The following is a 24,718-nucleotide window of genomic DNA, read 5'->3' as shown; positions in this document are numbered from 1 at the left end:
AGTTGCCCTTTATTCCTTTTTCCATGTGCTCCATCCACCTTTCCTTACCATCTTCTACAACTGTTTAGCACCTCTCTTGGCGTAGATGTGCATTCCTCCATTTTTTCCCCTAGAATAATAAAAAAATAAAATTGTGGTGGTGGTTGTTTGATTTTTTTTTTTTTTTTATTTCAGTTGCATTTCTACTGCTGTTAACCTAAATTGTTTGGTCTTTCCATGGAGTCCAATAAGTGCCTAGCTGGGGCAGGGGAATGGTCTGATGCTGTAAAAGCACTGTCTTGTTTGATCCTGTGGGAACATCTGCTATCACTGTTCTGTATTCCAAATGCAAATACTTTCCTGCTTCTTCCTAGAATTTCCTTTCATGGGACAGCGGCACTCCTTCAATTGAAACTGAAGAGTTAACTGTACTAGAGCTCATGCGATTCTGCCATATTGACAATTTTTCTGGTGTATGACTTAAAAACAAAACATTTTGTAGCGTGTCTTTTAAGATCTGTTTCTACCAAAATGCATTGGCTATTGACCTCTCAATTTGTAGATCACAACATAGAGATTCACTGTAAAGTAGCCAAGTTCTAATGTTCTTCAGTTTTAATCATTAGCAAAGCTTATGCCTTCAGTTAATAGTAACTGTCCTTTTGTGGTGTCCATTCAGGTGCTGCTAAATACTTTCTGAAGGTGCTAGCATACTGGTATTTGTGGAATTCATCTTAGTGAGGTAGCTAAAAAATACAAAGCCTAATGAAGCAGACTTCTTAAACTGTTATGTATGAACAGAAAGTATCAATTTCTGAACATGGTAGCAAGTTATTTAAACTTCAGTTCTTCTTGATTAGCAACCTATAAACATATACTGGAAAAATGCAGAGCATACAGGTTCCTAAATGACAGTGTTGCTATACATTGCTGAAACTTGTATTATATATGAAACTTACATATGTTACATTTGAAATTTTTCTTGGGCACTGTTTTTGTTTTGAATGTGGTGTATGTTTATTTAAATATTGAATGTGAATGATTTAACAGTATTCACTCAGAAACATTTTAGGACTGTGAAGTTTGTTGTGTCTGTGTTCAGGAGAGTCAGTTGCCTTTATAGGCACTTTAAGGTTCTTACTAGACAGAGGGGGTGAAAAATAGATGCAGTTCGTTCTTGTTTGTGGATGTGTCAGACTTTAACTTCTTTGCTTGGGTTCAACAGAAATAGAAAACTGAGAATAGAGCTTCAAACTAAAATGTACTTAATGTTTTTACCTTAATAGTTTAACATTGTAGAATCTGAACCTGAATTATTACAAAGCTTTGTTATATGTGTGAAAAATTTGTATTTATCACCTTCTTGTGGTGTGTTTTTAATAACAATCTGTTTTCCTTTATTTAAATAACAGGAGTATATATACTTGTTAGCCTTAGTTAAAGCCAAATGATTGTTCACACCATAAATGAGTGTTCAAAGAGCAGTTGGTTAGAAAGACTGTAGTCAAAAGCTAGCTGTTTGCCTTCTATTGATCACTTTTATGAAGTTAAATGTGCTGACTACTAGACTGAGTTCAGATGTGTAGTGTGGATGAAGCTGATATAAGATGGCCAATGTAAGATTAAACAAAAAGCGTTAATGCACTACAAGAGAATTCCAGTGTACAAATTAAACTCAGTTTGTTGAAGTTGGCTAGGAAATAAAGGGTTTGGGAGGTGGCAGGGGGAGGCCAACAAAGCTTTAGAACTTGTTACGTGAATCAAATCAAGGAATTTACTGGGGCTGTATGTGGAAAACATACCTTCAATACCTTATTAATGTATTTTTGGTACCAGTTACTGTTTTCTAGTTTGCAGGTGAGTTTACTCAGGGTTCTAACTGCTCATTGTGAAGCCTGGTTATTAAAAATGGATTAACTTTTATCTGGTCTTCTTTTCAACTTAGGTGAAGGAGTTGCAGAATTGAGATGGCATAAAACAGGCTTGAAAGGAGAACAATTGTTTCATGGCTAGATTGTTGTTGTGGAAAGAGACAAGATTAAGTTCACATGTTATTTGTATGTCCCAAACATGCTTGGCTTCCTTTGACTTGATACTGTTTAATATTAAAGTCCCCCTTGTAAAAGGCCATTTGAACATGACAGGTGAACGTTATAAGGCATTAATGGAACAACTTAGATCTGAGATTTCAGCTTTTTGGTTCTCTGCTTGGCCAGCTAACAACGAACTGTCTGTTTTTATTTATTTAGCAGAGAGGAGGAGGGGGACTACTGTCAAGCCAATTTACAACACCTTGCAAAAAAACTGGCAGGATAGGGTTTTGGTAATCCTTAGTTCCTTTGCATAGTCAAAAATTATTTTTACTTCTCAGTCAATTGTTACATTCCTAGCCAAGACAAATACAGTGATCATCAGAATAACTTCTTTTTTTTTTTTGCTTTCCCAAGCCTCTGTGGTTTTAGAGGGATGGTAAGGTTCTTTAACAAGGACTGAATATGTGAGCCTGAAATACCGAAGAAGTTGGTGCTTAAGATGCTATTCAGTTTCACAGGATTTAATTCCAAGTGTTTCTCCTACTTCTGTATATTTTTGATTTCATTTTAGACTGTTTCCCCTTCCTTTCTGTCCCATGCAAATCTTGTCAGAGTTTAGGCATAGTATTTTTTATTTCCTTTTTATAAATGACTAAACAGTAGTTTGGATAAATACTTAAATTTGGTCTTACTTTGTGTTTCAGCTACTACTCCTTGGTTTGAGTCTTACAGAGAGTGCTTTCTTCAGTCCATGCCTGCATCAGATCATGAGTTCTTAAACCACTATGTTGCATGTATCCTTTGAGCATTACAGACATCTTTGGTGGAGACTATTACAGATGGCTGCAGAAATATAATGCAGGAAACTTTGGAACAACTTTTTGCCACAGTGCTTTGAAATGTACCCTTTTCAATATGTCCGACTATACAGACTAATTTTGTAAGGGGTCCAGGTTTTCTCTGTAGTAAAAGCCACGCTTCAAACTGAACTCTGAGCTAATAATGTGTAACACTTTAAGAAGAGTGAATTTCTGCTATAACTCTTTAGGTCCTCAAGCACAACAGAGCTTGTGTGCTTGGGATGCACCTGCAGCCTTTTATAGCTTTTATAGCAGATGGATGAGGGAGGCTGGGACGGGTGTGTTGAAAAAACAGTGGACTCTTAGCTGTTTTGGACAAAAAAGTCTGGAAAGATGCCTAAATGCTTTCAGTGTTTCTGTTGCTGTGACTTAATCTTGACTTGTTTGCCTGCAGGAAAAATAAAAATATACACTGTTTCATGGTGTAGCTGGTGTTAAGCTTCACAATAAAGATAAGGCTGCAGGTTTCATAATATTTTGTTTCTAACATTTAACTAATTCACAATTTCAGCATGATATACCTCTGTATAAGATTTGACAGAATCTTGTACAGAATTAATTTGACAAAATATTGAATCTAGCCTTTGCGGTAATGTGAAGTACAACTTGCTTTCTGGCCTCTCTTATTTAATTTGGTGAATACATGTGGCAGAGCAGGTTGTTCCTCATTAATGATAATGGAGTTGCATTGAGGTAAAAGAACGCATCTGTTTTTTACTTAGTAGGTGTTGCTGTGTTTATGAACACTGGCTGTTGTTGCTCAGGTGATGCCCTAAAAAGGAAGTCCCAACTCTTTGAACATTGCAAAGTGAGCATTGAAGTGAACTTCAGCTATATCTCTACAAAAAAAGTTTCATATGGGACCTGGATTTGAAATATAATGAACTACTAGCTGTTATATATCAAGTTAAACTTGGGTTTAGTTTCAGAACTGGAGCTAGTTACTGTTTCATTTTAAAGATGTTAACACTTACTTGACTGTTTAAATAGTGTGTTTTTTTTTTTATTGAGACTTAGGCCAAGTCCTAGTTGCACTTGCTTTTATGGCAGTATAGTTTATGGGCTTAGAACAGAATGAGTGCAGTGTTTATATACTTCTTATTTTATCATCAGTGGCTGTTCCGGGGTTCTTGGTAAATGTCCTTAACATGAATTCAGGTATGCTTGTAGTTTCTTCTAGTGAACCGGAGCCTGTGGAGCAATTTCTGAAGCTGTCTCAAGAACAACATAGAATTCAGCATAGTAGTGAATATATGTATCCAAAATGGTTTATACCAAACACGCTCAAATACTATGTGTTACTGCATGATGTAAGCACAGGAGAAGAGCAAAGGTGGGTCTTCTGTTTTCAGTGAACTTAGAGATAAACTTTTTGACTGAAATGCTTGCAATTATAAATTACTGTTGAGATTAGGCATATGACAGAATATATTAACCACTATGCAATTATCAAGGCAAACTTCATTAAGTAGTATTTTAAGTCTAATTATTGTGTTCACATAAAATAAAAAGAATCAGTCCCAGGTTCTTGAAGTAGAAGCTTTCTTTGCTAGCTCACTGAGTAAATTGTCAGAGATAGTTGGTTTAACTCTTGCATAAAACACCACTTTAAATTTTTTTTCTTCTTAAACTGTATGTGTAATAGTCTAGAATAACTTGTTGTGGTAAACACTTAGAATTGGTTTAACATCAAAATGAATAGATGTTGCTGTATTTTTTTTTTCCAGAGCTGACTCCATTTATGAAGAGATGAAGCAGAGGTATGGAACTCAGGGTTGCTATTTGCTGAAAATAAATTCTCGGGTGTCTAACAGAGGAACGGATGAACAGATACCAGATCCTTGGAGCCAATACCTTCAGAAAAACACTATCCAAAACCAGGTATTATAGTGTTAAAAAACAAACAAACAAAAGCTAGTAGGTAGAAGAAATTAAGGCAGTTATGTAAGATTTAACTTTTTTAACCTGCCTTTTTTGTGAGGGCATTAGGTGAGTCCTTTTTCAGAGAGCTGTCCTCTGTGGTACTTAGTGACTCTAAGAAGCACAGAAGTGCTATACTGGAAGGAACATGGAAATAGTGGATTCCTGAGGTTGCCTGCAATGCATAAAGCAAAAGTCTTTTTTGTAGTAACCTTTTACCTTCATTTTGACTAATTTTTGTCACTTCCAGAATGTTTCTATTTACAGGTCCATGTAGTTCACTAAACAATATGGCTGTTTTTCTGTGGTAATTTCTTGCAGTCAAGTATAGCCTGTAATCTGCTAAGATAGCAAATGATAGTGTATGTTCAGAGTTTTGGGTTCTGTTTGCCATGAATGTCTATTTTTGACTTCAAGACCAAAAAACGCGCCTTCTTGAACTTACTTTTGACTGCCCTGCAGTTCTAACAGTATCTGATTAAAAGATGTCTGTGGAATTCACAGTTCTTTACCAAATACAGCTGGCACTGGAAAATCAAAGCTATTCATATTCTGTAAGCTGTTAAGAGGAGTAGTGAGTAATGTTCCACCATAAACTAGTTAATCTTTATTTTTTTATTTTTTGTTCCACGTCAACTATTCCACACTGTAGGTTTTTTTCAGGAGTTACTTTAGGGAGCATATTTTTTACTGCTATGGGCATTGCTGTGTAAGAGTTCCAATCAGCTGCTGGAACTGCTTGCTTTAGTTGACCGTGAAGTTATTTTGAGCAAACCAGAAGCAGCTTGCTTCATCTGTTGGTGATTATAAGTTTCATCTTTACAATAGGGTGGGACCTTAAAGGCTGAAAAAATGTTTCAGTGAATATATGTGAACATTAGTTGAATGCACTTTCCTAATCTGGTTAACTGCTATAAAGTTAACAATTACTGTTGACTGGTTTTTGTGTGTGTGTGTTGTATTATTCTTAAAGTACTAACTTTCCCTTCCGGTAGGACTGCTATGAAGATTGTTCTTATGCTGTCATTTCAAACAAGAGTACCGATCACTTGATATCGGATGGCTTAGATAATGAAATTAAAGGTATTTATATAACTTTAATCAAACTTTTTTGGTGTGATAGCTTTTATAGAGCTGCCTTGTCTGTGATAGTAGTTCTTTGAATGCTGGGCAGATTCTGCTGTGCCATTACATATACTGCTATGTTAAGTATTAACTATATTAGTTTTAAACTTCATGAATATTTTTAAAATTAATTTTAATACATTGTAGATTTATGGAACTTTATCTCAAACTTAATCAAGGTATAGAATAAATGTTAGGTAGCCCACAAACTGAGATTGGAAAAAAGTTGGTAATTATAAACTTTGTGTTTTGTTAAGAGATAAGTAATTTCCTCAGTGCTCAAAGGTAGTAACTGTATGTTAATAAATGAAAACATGGAGTTGATTTATTAGACTGATATTAACTGGAGAGTGTATCTGTAATGAGACGGGTATTGAAGTTTTAGGCTTGTCTTTAAGACTATTGTCACCAAACTCTGACAATTAATAACTTGCTTTCACAGCTCAGCTTTGCTTAGAGCTAGCAAGGCCCAGAGGAAGCAAACTGATATATTGGAAGGAGATTATAAATTTGAGGATTATTAAAATCTGAGTGGGTAGGTGTCTTGATGTAGATTGGCTAGCTAGATGCGAAAGTAGTTACCCTTCTTATTGAAGTAAGGTGACTTCAGAAGAGGTTCTTTTTCATCATGATTTCTCAGGAAGGCATGGAAAACTAGAGCTTTTAACCCTAGAAATAGAAAAGAATAATTGGATCCATGTTGTCCGCTGCATCAATTGATGCATTTCCATCTTTTCATGAATATTTGACTTAAATTTACTGTTTCATTGTTTTGCTTCTGTACTTTTGATACTAATCAGCGTATTCTTTGCACTCTAGGGTAGAACTGAAAACATACTTCGAGGCATGTTGCGTTTCCTAAGACTTCCTGAGCTTTCTTAATTTAAGGAGTGACATAATATTCACATAGTTCTCTGCTGATACTGATCTGTAGTACAGAATGTCTGACTAGCTCTGCCTAACAGAGGAAATAATAAGGAAAATATTAAGGTTAAGAAAAATAACACTTAAAACCATAAATACTTCAATAACTTCATACAAGGATTTTCATGTTTCAATCTCTTAATAGATGGTCTGTCAAACAACTTCAAGACTCATCCCTTACAACTGGATCATCCCAGCGGCAGTTTGGATAGCACTGATTATTTGAAGGCTACTACATCATTGCAGGAGTCAAAGAAATTGAACTCTGGAATGCCTCATGGTGCTTGTTTAACACTCACAGATCATGATCGAATTAGGCAGTTTATACAGGAATTTACATTTAGGGGGCTTTTGCCACATATAGAGAAGACAATACGGCAACTCAACGATCAGGTCAGTTCACTCTTACATACTCTTAGTCAAAAGCAGTTGTGGTATAAATCCAGTTACTCAACAGTCTGTTCTGAAATTAGTACTTCCCTGTGCATGTAATGATTCAATAATTTTACTGAAAGCTGTAAGCAAATTTAAGAGAAGCAGTTATCCTTTTGGCTCCATTTGTCCTTTAAAAAAAAACAAAAAACAAAAACCACCAAAATCCAACACCTGTGTCAATAAAACTTCAGTACAAAGGCTTGGTGAAAGCCTGTCAGAGATAACCCTTTGCTCCTAAAATCTTTGTTAGGCTTTTACTGGATGCTTCTAGCATGGAGAACAAAATGTACTTTCTCAATACTTGAATGCACCACTAAAGCTAAGAAATGTATCTTTGTCAATATGTGTCTCCAGAAAAGCTGGACGCTTCAATTGCTGCTTCTTGGCAAGGAAAGGAATGCATGGACATCTTAAATCATGCACTTCTGTTCTGATATCAGCAGTTTTTGCAGCCAAGTATTTGTCTCTTTCTTCCAAAGTATTCTTTGGAAGTATGCTATTTAACTTCATGCCTATTTCAAGACATGGGCATGCATTAATTTTTTTTCTCTCAGTAAGATCTTTTATCTTAAACGTATTTCACTTCTATGTGTCTTAAAGAGCTGAAGAGACAGATTGACTGACTTAAGTGTAATCAAATTACTGGATTTAGCAGTTGACATGAACCCAAATATCAGTCAGTTATCTGAGCTGTCTTTTGACTGAATTGTCCAATTAGGCTGTAGTTTTTAGTAGAGGGTTGTTGAGAGTAATACAGTATGCTGTGAGGAGCACAGTCTCCCTCATTAGACTTCTGGAACATAGTATATGCTGACTGTGTTTATGTTAGGAAAGCTTTATGGTTAAATAAAGTGTAGCCTTATGGCTGGGAATGTAGTGATATATTCCTAATGCATTAAAAAAAAATCAAAAAAACTTTTTACACTACTTTTAAAGAGAAATGTAGCTTTTCTTAGATCTGGAGGAATGGTAATTCCCTGTGGAGAATGTCTCATTTGTGGGACTTCCTGAAAGAATAACAAGGTGTAACCTTGCTTGCAGGTATAACTAGCACACTTGACACTGCAAAAGTATTACAATGTGGTGATGCTTCCCATGGTGATAGGGAGAATGCTCTCTCTTGAAATATACCAGGAAATAGGTGCTCTGTATTCAAGCAAATGCATTAGACTTTTTTTTCTGGATTGAGATACCTGAAGTTTTACAGCAGCAATAGACAGACAGCTGAAGTTCATTAAATATGGATTACGATGTATGTCAGTGATTCACTCCAATGACGTGTGTTCTTTTTGCTTTTTTTCTTCCTTCTGTTTTCTTGAAGAAAATAGAATTTGGGAATTATTAATGGAGCTTGGATCTGTAGTTGGGTGTAACTTATTTATATCCTTTGCAGTCTAGCACTAATTTGTTGTTTTTCTTTTTTTTGCAGTTAATATCCAGGAAAGGCTTGAGTCGATCGTTATTTTCTGCTACTAAGAAATGGTTTAGTGGCAGTAAGGTTCCAGAGAAAAGTATAAATGAACTAAAGAATACTTCTGGTTTGCTGTAAGTTATTTCAGTCATTACCTCTGAATCAAAATAAAAATGTACCTCTGTCTTGGGGTGGAAGCCTGTGTTTATTAACAGTATTCCTCAAAGTGAACTGAATCAGCAGTACCGTAGGAGGCTTTGATTGGTGGAGGAATCACACAAAGCACTCTGCCTTGTTTACAGCTTTATATTTGTGTGGTTTGTCTTAATTGTCTTAGGGCTCATAATCAAACTGTTCTTCATTTCAGTTTTCTATTTTGAATTTGTGAGTATGGTGTGCTTCTTACAAACAAATATATGTGAAAACATACTGAATTTGCACTAAAGATCTGTATATACTGACTGACCAAAAGTTACTGATACTAGCAGAAGACAGAAAATTGCTTTGTGTTTTGGCATAAGGCATGGTCTTTCTAAAACTTTTCTTTGTTGAAGAGTAGTGGGGATAAATAACTGCAGCTAGGTGAACAGTCTGTAAAGTCTTATTTTTCCTTCTCCTACAGGTTTCTTTAGCTCTAGCAGTTAATCATAGTGAGCAGCTTCAGTGATAGCTGCATACTTGTTTCAGTGTTTCATTCAGAGGAATGCTTTCTTTGAATATTAGTGGGATAGTGAATCTTGTTAATCAGAAAGTAGGCTGCGAAACCACGTAACACATGGCAGAAAGGAAGCAGCTTCACTTTTCTTAGTAAGTTGTTTTTTGGTAATGTTGAAAGTAATGCAGATTATATTCCTTCTCTCTGAATAGAAATTAAGATGAGAATGAAATATGTTATGCTCTACATATTGAAATCAGGGCTTTAAATTGAAGTGTTTGTACTTATAGGTATCCACCAGAAGCACCAGAACTTCAAATCCGGAAAATGGCAGACTTGTGCTTTTTGGTGCAACACTATGAGCTTGCATATAGCTGTTACCATACAGCAAAGAAAGACTTCTTAAATGATCAGGCAATGCTTTATGCAGCTGGAGCACTGGTTGGTACTTCACATTCTAAATATCCTATGACTTCTTCACTATAATTTCTAATATGTATGGAAGTAACAAAACACAATCTCTTCTCTCCACATCCAAATTTGTAATGGTCTTGACAAACTTACTGCATATCTTCGGCAAGTCCTAAAGTATTCTCAAAGCTGTTGGCTGCTGTTTTATGAAGGGAATAAAAGCATGAATAAAAATTGGAGACTCAATTCTTAAAATCTAAAACACAGAAAGGAGAATGCTTATAGTGTAACCTCTAGCAAAATGGGTCTTTAAACTTGTCTAATAACTCAAGTGGGTCGGAAGTAACTTAATAGTATATCCTGTAATAATTACTTGACTTCCTGGCAAATATATCACTAAATATGGTGCTGTACAATTTAGAATAAATACAAATTTGATCAGAAATATTCCTGCAGTAGATAATTTGCCTCTTAGACTTGTAAAGCAGTACTGAATCATCGTTGCTGCATACTGTTGGTGTGATATCAACTGAACAGTTGTGTGAATGTGTATAACTTTTGCTGCTGTTTAGTTAATTAAAAGCAGAGCTGTTAAGTAAGCTATTTTATTTAAGTAAGCTATTTTATGTTAAGCAAGCTATTTTATTAAACCTTCTATCAGTTACAGTGTGTACAGTGCATTCTTACATGCCAGTAATTGATTACATGAATATTTTGAGACAGTAGCTGTTGAGATGTGTTCATCAGTGTTTGCAAATTTTCAACATGTTGAAAACATCTGCAGTGACAGTACTGACTTTTCCTTGTAGGAAATGGCAGCAGTATCAGCTTTTCTTCAGCCTGGAGCTCCTAGACCTTATCCTGCTCATTATATGGAAACAGCAATTCAGACTTACCGAGATATCTGCAAGTATGTTTACTTTCATGGTGATCCTATGAAAGATGAATTAGTTAGTAGCTTAACATTCTTTCTGCAGACAGTGGCAGGTAACTGAAAGATCAGAAGTTGATAACCTGTTTAAAGAGTAGGTTACATTAGCTCATCTAGGAACGACACGCGTGCTGTTCTTAACAGAGTACTTATTAAATTTGTTTCTGATAGTTGAACTTCTTGTTTTTCATATCATGTAGTGGTCAGTTGCATTATTTTAGTTAGTGTTTTATAAATATGATGTACTCAAAGGTTTTCTAGCTTTGACTTAAAAAAGCTGCTGTTATAGGAGGATGAGACACTTAATGGTACAAGTTCTTCCCTTACAAAACAGGTTGACACTTATCCTTTTTTAAATTCAAAAAGGATGAATAACACCAGTCTGTAACGTGGAGGAAACTTGTCAGACTTGAGGTGAAAAGTTTTCCGATGTTTCTTTTCAATAAATATTCAATATATTTGTTTTTGCTTTAGGAACATGGTTCTAGCTGAACGCTGTGTACTTCTCAGTGCTGAAATCTTAAAAAGTCAAAGCAAATATTCAGAAGCAGCTGCTCTTCTGATTCGTTTAACCAGTGAGGTAAAATGCTAGTTTATTCCGCTCATGTCCTCCCTCTACTTGTGTACTTACTGAAGTGCTTTTAGGTGACACTGCTTTTTATCCTGGGGTACTTCCTATCCAGTGATGGCAAATGGCCAATTAAAGCTTGAAGTGAAGAAAGCTGTTTATGCTGCAAGTGAAAAAAACAATTACTTGATTTTTTCTTTCAAGTCAGGTGACTTACTTGATTTCTTTAAACAGCTGCTAAATGTGCATTTGTTGTTTTCGGCTTTGGAATTAGTTTTCTTTAATATCTGCTCAGCTTTTGTGTGTTATATTTTGAATTTAAGAACTTGTGGGTTAAAAATACTAGCATGGCTTGCCAGAGCTGTGATGAATACTATCTCTCATACAATCAGAAGTTCTCAATAGTTTAAGCAATGAAGCCATAACTGCAGCTTAGCTGCTATGAATCATTAGAAGCTTACTGGGTAAGTGAAAGCTAGCCTGAACATTTCTGTAATACTAATTGGTTTAAATTAGGCATGGAACTAGCTCTTAACAGCCCAGAAAGGGTCTGCTAAACTGTTACTGGTATTACATCTGTTTCACACTTTCTCAAGCTGTGTAGCTTGGAGGAAAGTCTATCTAGCAGTTAGTTCTAGCTTTGTAGCAAGCTGCACCGAATTTGATGCTTCCGAGAATTCGTGGAATTTATTAAGCATGGAATAAATTTACTTAGTTTCATAAGTTATTCTCTCAAGTGTCTTTATAGCTTCATTCTTGCCCTTTTACCTTAAACTTGGAACCAAATTTCTATGTGAGCAGTGTAAGTTACTTACATTTAAATGCTAGTGGCTGTGTGTGATCATATTTCTTTAAATTATATGTAGTATACTTTCGTTGTCTTTTGCCAGTTGCAAGGAAAACATAGGATACCGTGAAAGTCTCAGAGTATATTTGTAGTCCAGGCACATACTTAGACGCTACTGATAACAGACTTGAGTGGTGGTAAAATCAAATAGATTCTGTTCTTATTGCTTGAAGTAATATAGCTGTGTCTTGGCATGAGAAGAGGATAATAGTAAGGAATTGTATGCTGTAAGGAAAGCATTCTGGTTCTTGTGATCTAAATTCAATAAGCTACATTTTCTTTGTTTTATTTTAGTCTTATTTTTTATTTCGAGGCTTAATAAAATTATCTGAAATAAAGGGGGAGAGGGAGGAAAAAGGATAGAGTCCATCATAGCCTGAGTAACTGAAGTGGCAGAACATATTTGTTGTAATCCATACTGGAGCTGGTTGATAAATGGGGATGGGAGGCAGGTGATTGTTAACAGCACTTTTTGTGATCACTATTTGTTTATTGCTATGCATGTGACAGTGAAAAATACTTCTAGTCTTCATTTATTTTTGTGTTCATACATACAATGTTTATATTTATCTTTTCAACTTTACAGCAATGTTACATCTTTTTCCTGTTAGCATTAAAACAAGCTACTGTTACAGTTACATTCATATTTGATTTTGAGGCTAATTCTTCTTTTCCCTTTTTAATAGGATTCTGATCTTCGTAGTGCACTTCTGTTGGAGCAGGCAGCACACTGCTTTATAAACATGAAAAGTCCCATGGTTAGGAAGTTTGCATTTCACATGATATTAGCAGGACACAGGTTTAGTAAAGCAGGACAGGTAAGTCTTATCTTTCCAGATGGAAAATATGATAAGTATTTGATACTTAACACATTTAACATGCCATTCAGATTATTAGTTTGGTAGAAGACATGGAGCTTCTGATAGTTTTGTGTTAGAAGTGTTGAGCTCAGTGATCTTCTGAAAATGATTCCTGCCTTGGTCTTCTATATTTGTATTGGAAGTAATATTGAAGATCACTGGCTTGAAATTCAGTAATGCCTTTTTAATTTCTTAGTCTCAATTTTATCCCCAAATAAAGAGTTGTATTTCATTGTGTAAGGAACTATTTTTCATCTTGAGATGTGTGAGTTGCGGAAGTTAATTTTGTTAAACGCTATTAGAATAATACGAAGCTTAGATACACAGCTAAAGCACGAGGAAGACAGGATACTTTTCAGTGGAGTTTTAAGTGTATGAATAGTACAAGACAAACCTTAGAATCTGGTTATGGATCAATTCTACCAATTAAACCACTACAAACTAATTCTACTTCCACTCACATTCCTGGGCAGGCAGCTCTAACTCTGTGATAAAACTCAGTTTGGACACGAATCACGTGCTTTATGTGTCTCAGTTGTGCAGTAGACTCTATGGACATCTTGTTTGATTTCTGTTGAGGTTAACCACTGGAATTCAGTTATGGGGCTGTCCACAAACAGTCAATTTCTTTTAACTTAAAAGCTGCAAACCTGTGATACAAGGCATCAATACAACTTGTATTTCAAGTCAATAATACAGGAGAACCTAGGCATCAGATCTACATTTGAAACAAAACTGTGTGTATAGAGGTGTTTTCAGACCTCCCCCTTCTTCCCCTCCGGCAAAAATAAGAGTATTCTCCCACTTTGTTCTATTCTTGCAGTAGCTTCTTTATCTGTAGTTCTGACAGTGCTGCTGATAACTAGCTGCTGATCAGTTTTTTCTATTTTACTTTTTTAAAATCTCATTCTTCTGCCTGGGAAACTGCATATGTTTTGTAATGCTTTGAGTCAATATTCAGGTAACAGCTCTGTTGCTTGTTTAATTCTTGTAAAGATTCTGTTTTCCAGGAAATACTTTTCAGTGTTACAGTAAACATAGGCTATTTTTTTCAATATCATTATAAGCACCAAAATATTAAAAAACTACTGAAAAGTCAGCCAGGCTGCTCAGTTACATACTGCAATACTAAATATTACCATATTAAAATATCCTGATGCTAGGCTATTACTGCTTGTCCTCTGCTGTTGTTGCCATGCTTATTTGAACTTACCTTGGATTAATTCCCATTAATGCTGTAAATAAGGGAATGTTTTGAGAAGCTGTGACTTGCCTGTATAGTGAATACCTATGCAAATGTTCAGTATGTAGACTTGGGATTGAATGTCCAGGTCCTGATGTATCCAGTTAAGGAGCTGTAGAGGTCATTGGGAGTAAAACATATATTTCACATTGGCTGATGCCATCGGTAATTTTGTCCTACATGTACTCTAGGGGCTGTTTGTTGCTTTACTTGGTGTGGATTTTGTCTTAAGCGTCTTTTTTTTTTTTTTTTACTGAACAATTAAATGGAGATGTGGCATGAAGATCCAGTTACTAGAGTGAGATGTAATAAATGTAGTTTACTCTAAGGCTTGCTAATAGGCCTCTACAAGCTCCTGCAGTCAGTTCAAAAGTAATGCAGAACAGTATTTTTAAAACTAGTCTTCTCTTGTTTTCTAACCCTACTGCCTGTTACTGATACTGGAGAACGTGAACTTTATCTGCAAGCTAGGCACTGCGCTGTAGGAGCCAACACAGAAATAGTGTTTAGATTAATGCTGACCATGTTCTATGAGTTCTGCAAATGTTGTTACGCTTAATATAGTGGGGATTGTGGTAAACAACTTGCTGTTCAATCTTCCTGGTATTACAGTTGCAGTGCTTGGTTAATGGGACTATCTGAGAAATAATCTTTTTATTTTTCTTTCAGAAAAAACATGCCTTACGTTGCTACTGTCAAGCCATGCAGGTTTACAAGGGGAAAGGCTGGTCTCTTGCAGAAGATCATATTAACTTCACTATTGGTCGCCAGTCCTTTACGCTTCGTCAGCTTGATAATGCTGTGTCTGCATTCAGGCATATTTTGATCAATGATAGTAAACAACCTCCAGCTCAGCAAGGAGCTTTTTTAAGAGAGTATCTTTATGTTTATAAGGTAAATGATTTTCTTTTAATTCCTGAAGCGGTCAGCAATTTCATTAATGGTAATTTTTTATTACGTGTATATTACTGAATGATTTTCTGTCACACCTGCGTTGTTCCAGGCTTGTTTTTTTTCTAGTTGATATGCTTACTTTTTACTTTAGGTTTCAAAAAGCAAATTTGCTGCATCTAGTGTGTGTGTTAAGTTTATTTACTTAATGGATGTTAATACAAACTTCCTAACGGAAGTTTATTTACTTAACGGATTTACACGGATGAGTGTGTGTTACAGGGTGTTTAGTGCTGGTATCTCCACACAACTCGCGGTCTTCTAGTTGCTTAGTGTCTTCTAAAGCTTATAAGCAGCATGATTGTAGTATTTGCTATTTTATGTTAGACCTTTTTTTGAGACTGGTGTTTGAAGCCACAGTGTGGTGAAAGTCTATCAGATGGTGGTGGTATAGTGAATGTAGCTTAAAAAATTCTGAGTTAGGCCTTGCATCATAATAAAGCTGGCAACAGCCATGCAGTCACACCAGTGGTTAGAGTACACAATGGAGATTTTATTTAACTTTTTTTCTACAGACTTCATGGACTTTAAGATCTTATTGAGAGAAAATACTACCTAAAACTGAGACAGAATGAGCTCTTAGAACAGTTGATTGAAATGACTCATTTCATATTTAATAATACTTCAAGTGTTGAATGTTTAAAACTTGGTCTCCTTATCATTCAAACATTGGTAACATGCAGCATATATGTTACGTACTTTGATAATGATTCTTTTCTTCCTTAACTCTAGAATGTAACCCAGCTGTCACCTGATGGTCCTTTACCACAGCTTCCTTTACCATATATTAACAGTTCAGCAACCCGTATTTTCTTTGGGCATGATCGAAGACCAGCAGAAGGTTAGAAAACTTTATGTAAACAGCTTAAAATTATTTTTTTATGGAACTAAAATCTATGCAACTTCTCTTCTTAAAAATCATTGTTACATAAAAATGTAGCAAGATATCTTCTGAGGTTGGATTTCAAAAAGAAAAGCTTCAGCTTAGCACCTGCTCTCTAAACATATCTATACAAGGAGTCTGAATAGGAAATCCTTATAGGCAGTTGTACTGAGTTTCATTAGCTTTCATAGCTTGAAAGCTTCAGTGTAAGTCTGTAATGAACTTCATGAAAGGGATTTAAATGCTTTAGTAAATGCTAGATGCTAGTGTCAGAGCTAGAAATTATCTTTACAGTTAGTTTTCTCTAAGGTGATGTTTGAAACACTGATTCGTGAATGGAAAGCATGTTGAGTGAAAATTCTTATTTAAACTGGGTCTGTACTGTATACTATATAACATGCTAAAATCATAGAATTCCAACATTTGCACATAAGTGTTCTCAGTCCTTGGTATCTTCTATGCATGCATTTCAGAATCATATGATCATTTAGATTGGAAAAGACCTCCAAGGTCATCTGGTCCAACTATCCCCATACTACCAATATCATCCACAAAACCATGTCCCTAAGCACCAGGTCCAACCTTTCCTTAAAAACCCTCACGGATGGTGATACCACCAGTGCTCTGGACAACCCATTCCAATGCCTGACTGCTCTTTCTGAGAAGAAATGTCTCCTCATTTCCAACCTAACCCTCCCCTGGGGCAACTTGAGGCCATTGCCTCTAGTCCTATTGCTAGTTATCTGTGAGAAGAGGCTGACCCCAGCTCCCCACAACGAAGTCTCTGGCCATCTGCTGACTGGTTGATTAATTGACTGAGAACTGAATCTTTTTAACAATGCTTACCAAATTGCCATTGCAGCCCTCTGTAGTTGTATGCCAATGTTGTCACTTTCTAAGATTGCCTTACTCTTATTAGGTGAAAAGCAGGCAGCAACACATGTAAGTCTGGATCAGGAGTATGACTCGGAGTCATCACAACAGTGGAAGGAACTTGAGGAGCAGGTTGTTTCTGTGATCAACAAAGGAATAGTACCTGCAAACTTTCAACCAACGCAGTTCTGCTTAAATCGCTATTCAGATAACTCCAGATTTCCCCTTGCTGTGGTAGAAGGTAAAGCTGAGATTTATACAGTTAGCTCACTTATTTCTGAAATGAATTTGTACAGTGTTTTCTTCTCTGTTGTAGATTTAAACCATTTTTTTATTGTATTGGCCTTCTGAGTTAAGTGAGCCTTCAGAATGATGAGGGTAGGCTGTCATTATTTTCTTGTACTTCTTTAATAGAACCAATAACTGTAGAAGTCTCTTTCCGAAACCCACTGAAAGTTCCACTTTTGTTGACTGACCTTTCATTGCTGTGGAAATTTCAACCCAAAGACTTCAGTGTTAAACACGATGAAGCAAAAGAGCCGGTAAGGAAAGTGTTATCTTTTTCCAACCCAAAATAGGCAGTTACAGTTATGGAGTTATGTTTGAAAACTTAAGTTTTCGAAGTTTAAATGTGTGAAAACAGCTCTTTTAAAAAACAAACAAACAAAAAAAAAAAACACAAACAAAAAGAAACTGTTTAGATTTAAAAGGCGGAAGGTGTGGGGAAAGGGAATTCAGAAAGTCTGAGAGGATGGGCATGCAACACTGCCAATTTTTAAGTCTGTAAACTGGAATGTGTGTTTTTTGTCCCTGAACACTCTAGGAAAGCTGCAATAAATAGTGTGTATATATAGTGTGTATATATATATAGTATATATATAGTGTGTATATATATAGTATATATACTGTATAGTATATATACTATACAGTATATATACTATATATATATACACACTATATATATACTACACAGTATATATACTATATATAGGCAATCTTTCTGTCTAGGAGCAATATCTGAGAAGGTCTGTCTTCTTTTTCAGGGAAAATGCGATGATGATATGATAGGAACTGAAGCAATAGCAGAATTTCTAATTAATAGTGAGGAGACAAAAGTGGTAAGTACCATACTTTATATAACATTGATAAGACTATTCTTAGGAAAAAAAAAAAGAAAAAAAAAAAAACCTTTGGGATAGGATGGAGTTCAGTCATGTTACAACCTGAGTTCAAACTTAGAGGAAATGTTACTGTGTGTGAAGAACTGAATCTTCTAGATCTCATCAGTGTGTATAAGTAACTGAAAGGAGAGTGAGATGGGACAAGATGCAATGGGCACATACTGAAACATGGAATGTTCTGTCTGAACATCTGGAAGCAGAGCTTACTGTGTGGGTGATGGAGCATTGGCACAGGCAGCCCAGAGAGGTCGTGGAGTCTCCCTCAGAGACATTCCAAACCTAACTGGAAGAGGTTCTTGGGCAAGCATCTTCAGGCGGCCCTGCTTGAGTAGGGCCGTCAGGCAAGACCTCCAGTGGTCCCTTCATATCTTAAGACTTCTGAGATTGTGCCTCTGTTCAAGTTAAGTTTTGTTACAATTTAGGATTCTTTTCTTATGTAACAAGTACTCTGCAGTGAATCGCCTGTAGTTACTATATATAGTTATATCTAATGCAACTGTAAAGTAAATGTAGCTATGAGTGTCTTTAGTAATTGGACATTTAAATGTAATATTACTTACTTAGTAGCAACAACACCAAAAATTTAACATATCTCCACAGGCAAGACTAAAGCTCTTTCCCCATCAAACAGGGGAGCTACATATTCTGGGAGTCGTTTATAATCTTGGCACTGTTCAGGGTACTGTGACATTAGATGGGATAGATCCTTCTATTGGATTACAGGAAGGTAAGTGTATTATTCCTTCAAGTGTGTGTCTGGAAGGGGGAGTTATGAATTCCGTTGAGTAAAAAAGCGTTCAATGTTTTGACAATGTAAGGCCTTTCTTTAAGTAAAGATATAGAAACTGGAAATAACTGGAATGGGGAAAAAATGAATTGGCACCCATATGATTACCATAAAAAAGGAAGTAACTTCTGCAAAACCTGTTCTTACGTTCTTTTCAAATCTTTAGAAATTCTGAAACCCTTAAATTCATATATTCTATCTATGGAGTCTATAACAAACTTATTGACTCCTTTACCATTTATTTTTGTTCCTGGTTTTATTTTCTTTTAACTTCTTTGTGTTGCAATAAACATTTTGGTATAGATTCCCAAATACAAATTAAGCTGATATAGGTTTACTTATCTTGACTTTTTTGCTTGTCTTTTCTTTATATTAACATATAAATGCCTTAATTGCATGTTCATTAATCTGTTTTGTTGTTTCATTCATCTGAAACTGTCTCCCACAGGGAAAATTTAGTTCTTGAATTAAGTGGGGATTAAAGTACATACTTGCCAATGTCTAAAAGAAATAAGCTTAGTTAACTATCTATGAACTGGAAATTTGTGGGAAAGACTTTCAAATAAAAATCGTTTTGATAGCCTGTTTTTGAAGGAAGAAAGTGTTCTGAGCAACTTTTCCCTAGCTTGGCAGAAATGAAATGGATCACCTTCACTCAACACCCTTTCCCGCTTTCCCAGCCAGTCTGGTATCCCTATTCTCTTTACTGCCAGAACTTTAAAGAATTGAAGTCAAACTTAAAGGGCAAAACTTAAATAGATACCTGGCTGTCTGAACTTGCAATAGCAATGAATTCTGTGTCCCAATAAACTGTGAATATTTCTTTGTCAGTGACGCTGCTTAATAAGTGAACACTGCATGTTCACAGTAGCAAAAATCAAAATGATGTGTAAGATTGGGAAGGGAAGTTCAGATTACTTCCTAAAAAAGAGTTGCTTTAAAAAAAAAATACTTTTTAAAACTGTTTCAGGAAAGTTTGTCTCCAATGGGTTATCTGTACGAGGACGACAAGACTTAGAAATCCAGGGGCCTCGACTTAATAACACAAAAGAAGAAAAAACATCTATTAAGTATGGACCTGATCGACGTTTAGATCCCATTATTACAGAAGAAATGCCTTTGCTGGAGGTATGTAGCTTTTTCTACTGGTAATTTTGAGCAAATTGCTGAATCCAGAACTATAAATATAGTTGCAACAATGAAGTCTTAAACTTTGTTTATGTCTAAGTTTTTCCAGTTAAATTTGGCACTGACAGGTCATAATTTGGTTTGTTTTCCAAAGGAGACTTGAAGCCTCCAAATTAATATAATTCTGAAATTGTTATGTTCCCTTTTGAGTTTTTAGTTTGCAACAGCTTTTGTAGCCAAATTATAACTATGGGTAGGGAAGAGTCAAATAGGTGTTTTTGTTTGCTGTTCTTTATCTAGAACACTACAAGTTGGTTGGTTAATAGAAGTGGTAGCTTTTCTTCCTAGTGTTATTGAAGTACTCTTATCTGGCTAATGACAGCACTCTGTAGTTTAAATATTAGATTTTTTTTTAAGATCATTCATAACTTTACTCAGTGTTCAGTTTTTTCTCCTCCTGTTCTCTCCAATACAGGTGTTCTTTATAAACTTTCCTACAGGGCTTCTCTGTGGAGAAATCAGAAAAGCGTATGTGGAATTCGTGAATGTAAGCAAGTGTCCTCTTACTGCGCTGAAGGTTGTGTCCAAACATCCGGAGTTTTTCACTTTTGGTGGAAATACTGCAGTTCTAACACCACTAAGTCCTTCAGCTTCTGAAAACTGCAGTGCTTACAAGACTGTTGTGACAGATCCTACCTCTGTGCGTACAGCACTGCTATCTTCAGCTTCTTCTGCAGACTTTGGGGTTGGCACTGGAGGTCAGCCTGAGGTAATACATGTCCCACTTCCTGACTCAGTGCTTCTTCCTGGGGCATCAGTGCAGCTGCCAATGTGGTTACGAGGACCGGATGAAGAAGGTGTTCATGAAATAAACTTTTTATTTTACTACGAAAGTGTTAAAAGACACTCAAAAATGTGGTAAGTTATCTACCTTTTTCTCCTACTTACTAGGCTGTTAATAATAAACACCATAAGCATAAATTTAAAACCTGCTGAAGTTCTCTGAATTGCAGTGAAGATATATGTGGCCTATTATCAGCTGTTCTAAGCAATAATTTTACTGTATGATGCAATTTTCATGTGAAACTATATAGCCTATACTTCTTCCGTCAGAGTGCCAATATTTCTTAACTTAACAGAAGGAGAGTTAATGGAACTGTTTAATACAGACTCTGTTCGTAGTTTGTGTTTCTGGGAGCACATCACTCTATGAGATAGAAGAAAAGCTTCATGACAATTTCTGTACTTTACAGAAAAAGTCTGCTTTAAACCAAAGATTTTTTTTTTCCTAATTAAAATGTGGCTAGTGCTTGTATTATGATACAAGGGGCTAAATACCAAGTTTGACTTGCATGCTGTTGTATAGCTCTTCTTTGGAGCATTCCTGGGACGATGAACAGTTGAGTTTGGTACTAGAGGCTAACAATAGCATTTTTAACTTCAATTTTATTATTGCTTATTCTAAAGTCCCACATGTTTCCCAAGCTAAGGCGGCTCAGGAGAACTTATTTTGAGAAACCTGTTTTTCAAAGATTCTGGGGTTAGATATGCCTTTGCTCAGAAAGCGAAGGTATCAGCCTTTAGGAAGGCATTTCTGAATTTCTGTTTACTAAAGCTTCAATATGAAGTCTGTCTATTCTCCTCACCTCCTGCCCCTACAAGCTGTCTTTCACTATTTTATAAGTACTGTGCTTACAACATTATTTTACAACTGTTAAAGCTCAAAGCTAGAGCAGAAAGTTTTAATAGGCTTTATCTAGATTTAGTTTTCAGTCCAGTAAGAAATCTGGTTGTGGACTTGACAAATGTAATTATTTTGTGGGGGAGAATTTCATCATGGAGATATGTGCTAGATTGATTTGTCTGGAGGAGTGCATCTCAGCCTTCATTAAATAGCAGTGCAGGCTAGGAGGAATGCATCTGTAGCATCAGGGCTTAGGAGTTGCCTCCATACGGTAGACATTAAGGATGATGGTACCTTAGGTGAGCTCTAGTCCCATGGACTTAAGCTCCAGCCACAAGCTGACATTGTTTTTCAGGCTAGTTCTGAGAAAGAGCAAGTGAGCTTGGCTTCTGAGACTTTTTCATCCTGTAAACCAAAGCAAAGTAAGTTGAAGACTGTCAAGAGCAGATCAACAGCATGTTCTTGAAAATCAAACTACAACTCATGTAAATGTACCCTTTGATAATTCCCAGTTCATGAGAATTTGTTGAATGTGGTGGTGTTTCAGTAAGTGTTTGTGCAGGAGGTGTGATTCACTAGTGGGCCTTTTATGGTTTACTTGCTGAAAAACTGTATTTCCAAAGCATGTTAAATTGCATCCCTCTGCCAATAAACGCCTGTTTGCTTTCATTATGCCACTTGTCTTATAAGAAATATTAACAAAGTATTTTTTTTGTCATGGTAACTTCTGAACTTTTTTCTGGTATTTTGAACTGGATAAGAAACGGTTTGAACAGTGCCTACCCATTGCAGCATGGTTGTTTAGCATCCTATCAAAATGATACGTTGAAAAGAAAAATGCCTCTTTGGTTGTTGAAGGGAATAAATTGTTTAATAGCTTGATATTGACAAGAAATGTAAAAGCTAGACTTGGTGAGAAGTTATGGATGGCAGTCCTGGTTCTTCAGAATGTTGTTTTTTCTTCCATTTCTAGTCATAGAGTATTAAGGCACACTGCAGTTATTTGTACTAGTCGATCTCTACATATTCGAGCTACTGTCTGCAGAAGTAATGCACTTGAAGATGATGAAGGCAGAGGGGACAACATGTTGGTGTTTGTGGATGTAGAAAATATCAATACTGTAAGTTCTTTTTTTTAATGACAGTACTACTCTTAAGCTCAGCAGACATGTAAACATCTCTAGTAGAACCAATATTTAATTCAGAGCTTTTATACTAGCAATCTGACTGGAAATATTAAGTAAGCCTTGCATATTTAGACTTTTCAATTAATGTTGGAAAGAAAGTACAAACAGTAAGTAAGTTATGACTCAAAACTAGCTGTGGGTATCTGCTAGAACCACCTCTACATTAAATGTATATGATTTCGTCTTCAAGCTCCTTTTGAAAGACTTATTCCAAATTCATGGATGTCCCTAATGCTTGCAACTTCCTGAATGAGACAACCTGTGTTCCTTCTCTGTGCTACACCCCCGACAGAATTAGTGATAATCTGAAGGAAGCTTCTGTGTCCGCATTCATTAATAAACTCTCACATTTTTGGAAGCACAATCCAAATGCAGATATGTCTGTTGGCTTAGCAAAGCAAATGACAATATTTTAGTTTGTCTAACTGTGCTAATTTAAGTTTACTTACATTTTCTGGTTAAAGCTGCTCCTTATTTAACAAGGCCAGGAAATCAAATCCTCTGCTTATTAGGATTCCTGGACACTTAAATGGTAGTGGAATCACAGAGAATTTTGGAGCTGATTTGTCATTTCATGTTAAGTGTGTAGTTCTTTTTTCTTCAGATATTAAGGTGAATATTGCCAGTGTTCTTTGAGGAGGAGGAAGTGTACAAAGCACTTAGTGAGTTTACAGATGATATTGTATAAAATTTAACTTTCTGCTGTCATCTCATTCTTTCCAATAGAGAAAACGATCCCAAAAGCTACTTTCCATCATGTGTATATAGACACGTAATTTTAAGAGTTGTTGAATTTCTGTTTTTTTCTAAGAATTTTGAAGTAATCTTAGAGATTATGTCCCCTTCTAGCCAGTGGTCTGCACTGGAGTTTAAACAAGTCTAGGTTTTATTATAGTCATGTTATTCTAAAATGCCACCTCATGGGAGTTTTTCCATAGGATTTTTTCATCTTCTTATAGCTTTGCTTACTGGAATTCGAAGTTCCTGGGAGCTGGGACTATTTTATATTACAGTGGGTCTTCAATCTGTTCTTGTCTCCTTAGTACTGTATTGCAGATAGTGTGAATGAGGAGTTAAATGAAAATTTCAACAATACCACTTTGTGATGAATGCTTACTGTGCAATGAAGAACATTCCAAGTATGACTGGTCTTATTTGACATTATTTTTGTCTCTTCCTTAGAGTGAGGCTGGTGTTAAAGAATTTCATATAGTTCAAGTTTCGAGTAATAGCAAACACTGGAAGCTTCAAAAATCTGTTAACATCTCTGAAGACAAAGGTGTGTATCCTTAGTATCAAAAGAATAGCAAGTCCAGCTTCTGCCTGATGAGAAAATTAATCTTTTAAGAAGTTGAACTTGCATTTCAGATTAACTCAGCTATAGGTGTTTTTGTGTTCCTCTCAAGTGAAGTGTTTTTCAACTTTCATTTATTAAAAAATGGTCTTAATTTACAGGTAAATTATTTTAAGTTTTGTGGAGAAATCCATGTTTAGGTTAGTTGATAACTTACCTTACAAGAAAAATGTCTCATGGCATTTTTTGTTTGTTTGTTTATATCAGTGTAATGTTTTGACTGATCAGCAGAATATTTCACAAATGCTCTATTCAGTTATTAGAAATATACCGGAATTACTAGTGCTGTGTATCCTGCCTGAGCTAATATAACCTGCTAATTTTTGAAAAGGCAACCCAAGAAAATAGACATCTATTATTGTATCTGATGTGCTATCTTTACATGCATGCCGATGCTTTATATATTTAAAGTAAATCTAGACAAATCTTCCTCTTGCATTAGTATTGAAGGATGTGATTTTTATCTTCTGTTCCTTCTTTCTTTCTCT

General features: G+C 35.8%; 1 protein-coding gene across 4 annotated transcripts in view; it reads left to right on the top strand.

Annotated features, from left to right (window-relative positions):
• The window catches only part of TRAPPC8 (trafficking protein particle complex subunit 8), a 48,315-nt gene that overhangs the window by 8,129 nt on the left and 15,468 nt on the right, over positions 1–24,718 (top strand). For all 4 annotated transcript variants that reach the window (XM_027452178.3, XM_027452180.3, XM_027452176.3 and 1 more), the window contains 20 exons: positions 2,717–2,806; positions 4,031–4,205; positions 4,600–4,753; positions 5,788–5,875; positions 6,987–7,234; positions 8,706–8,821; positions 9,633–9,783; positions 10,563–10,663; positions 11,159–11,264; positions 12,786–12,917; positions 14,872–15,096; positions 15,886–15,994; positions 16,956–17,150; positions 17,324–17,451; positions 17,953–18,027; positions 18,691–18,817; positions 19,848–20,005; positions 20,481–20,923; positions 22,663–22,810; positions 24,059–24,155. In XM_027452178.3, the coding sequence (XP_027307979.1) occupies positions 2,717–2,806; positions 4,031–4,205; positions 4,600–4,753; positions 5,788–5,875; positions 6,987–7,234; positions 8,706–8,821; positions 9,633–9,783; positions 10,563–10,663; positions 11,159–11,264; positions 12,786–12,917; positions 14,872–15,096; positions 15,886–15,994; positions 16,956–17,150; positions 17,324–17,451; positions 17,953–18,027; positions 18,691–18,817; positions 19,848–20,005; positions 20,481–20,923; positions 22,663–22,810; positions 24,059–24,155 (3,066 nt within the window). The remainder of the gene's footprint in view (positions 1–2,716; positions 2,807–4,030; positions 4,206–4,599; positions 4,754–5,787; positions 5,876–6,986; positions 7,235–8,705; positions 8,822–9,632; positions 9,784–10,562; positions 10,664–11,158; positions 11,265–12,785; positions 12,918–14,871; positions 15,097–15,885; positions 15,995–16,955; positions 17,151–17,323; positions 17,452–17,952; positions 18,028–18,690; positions 18,818–19,847; positions 20,006–20,480; positions 20,924–22,662; positions 22,811–24,058; positions 24,156–24,718) is intronic.

This window comes from Anas platyrhynchos, chromosome 2 (assembly GCF_047663525.1).
Source record: "Anas platyrhynchos isolate ZD024472 breed Pekin duck chromosome 2, IASCAAS_PekinDuck_T2T, whole genome shotgun sequence".
Classification (NCBI taxonomy): Eukaryota; Metazoa; Chordata; class Aves; order Anseriformes; family Anatidae; genus Anas; species Anas platyrhynchos.
The sequence above is the reverse complement of the archived record's forward strand: the minus strand, read 5'-3'. Positions and strand labels throughout refer to the sequence as shown.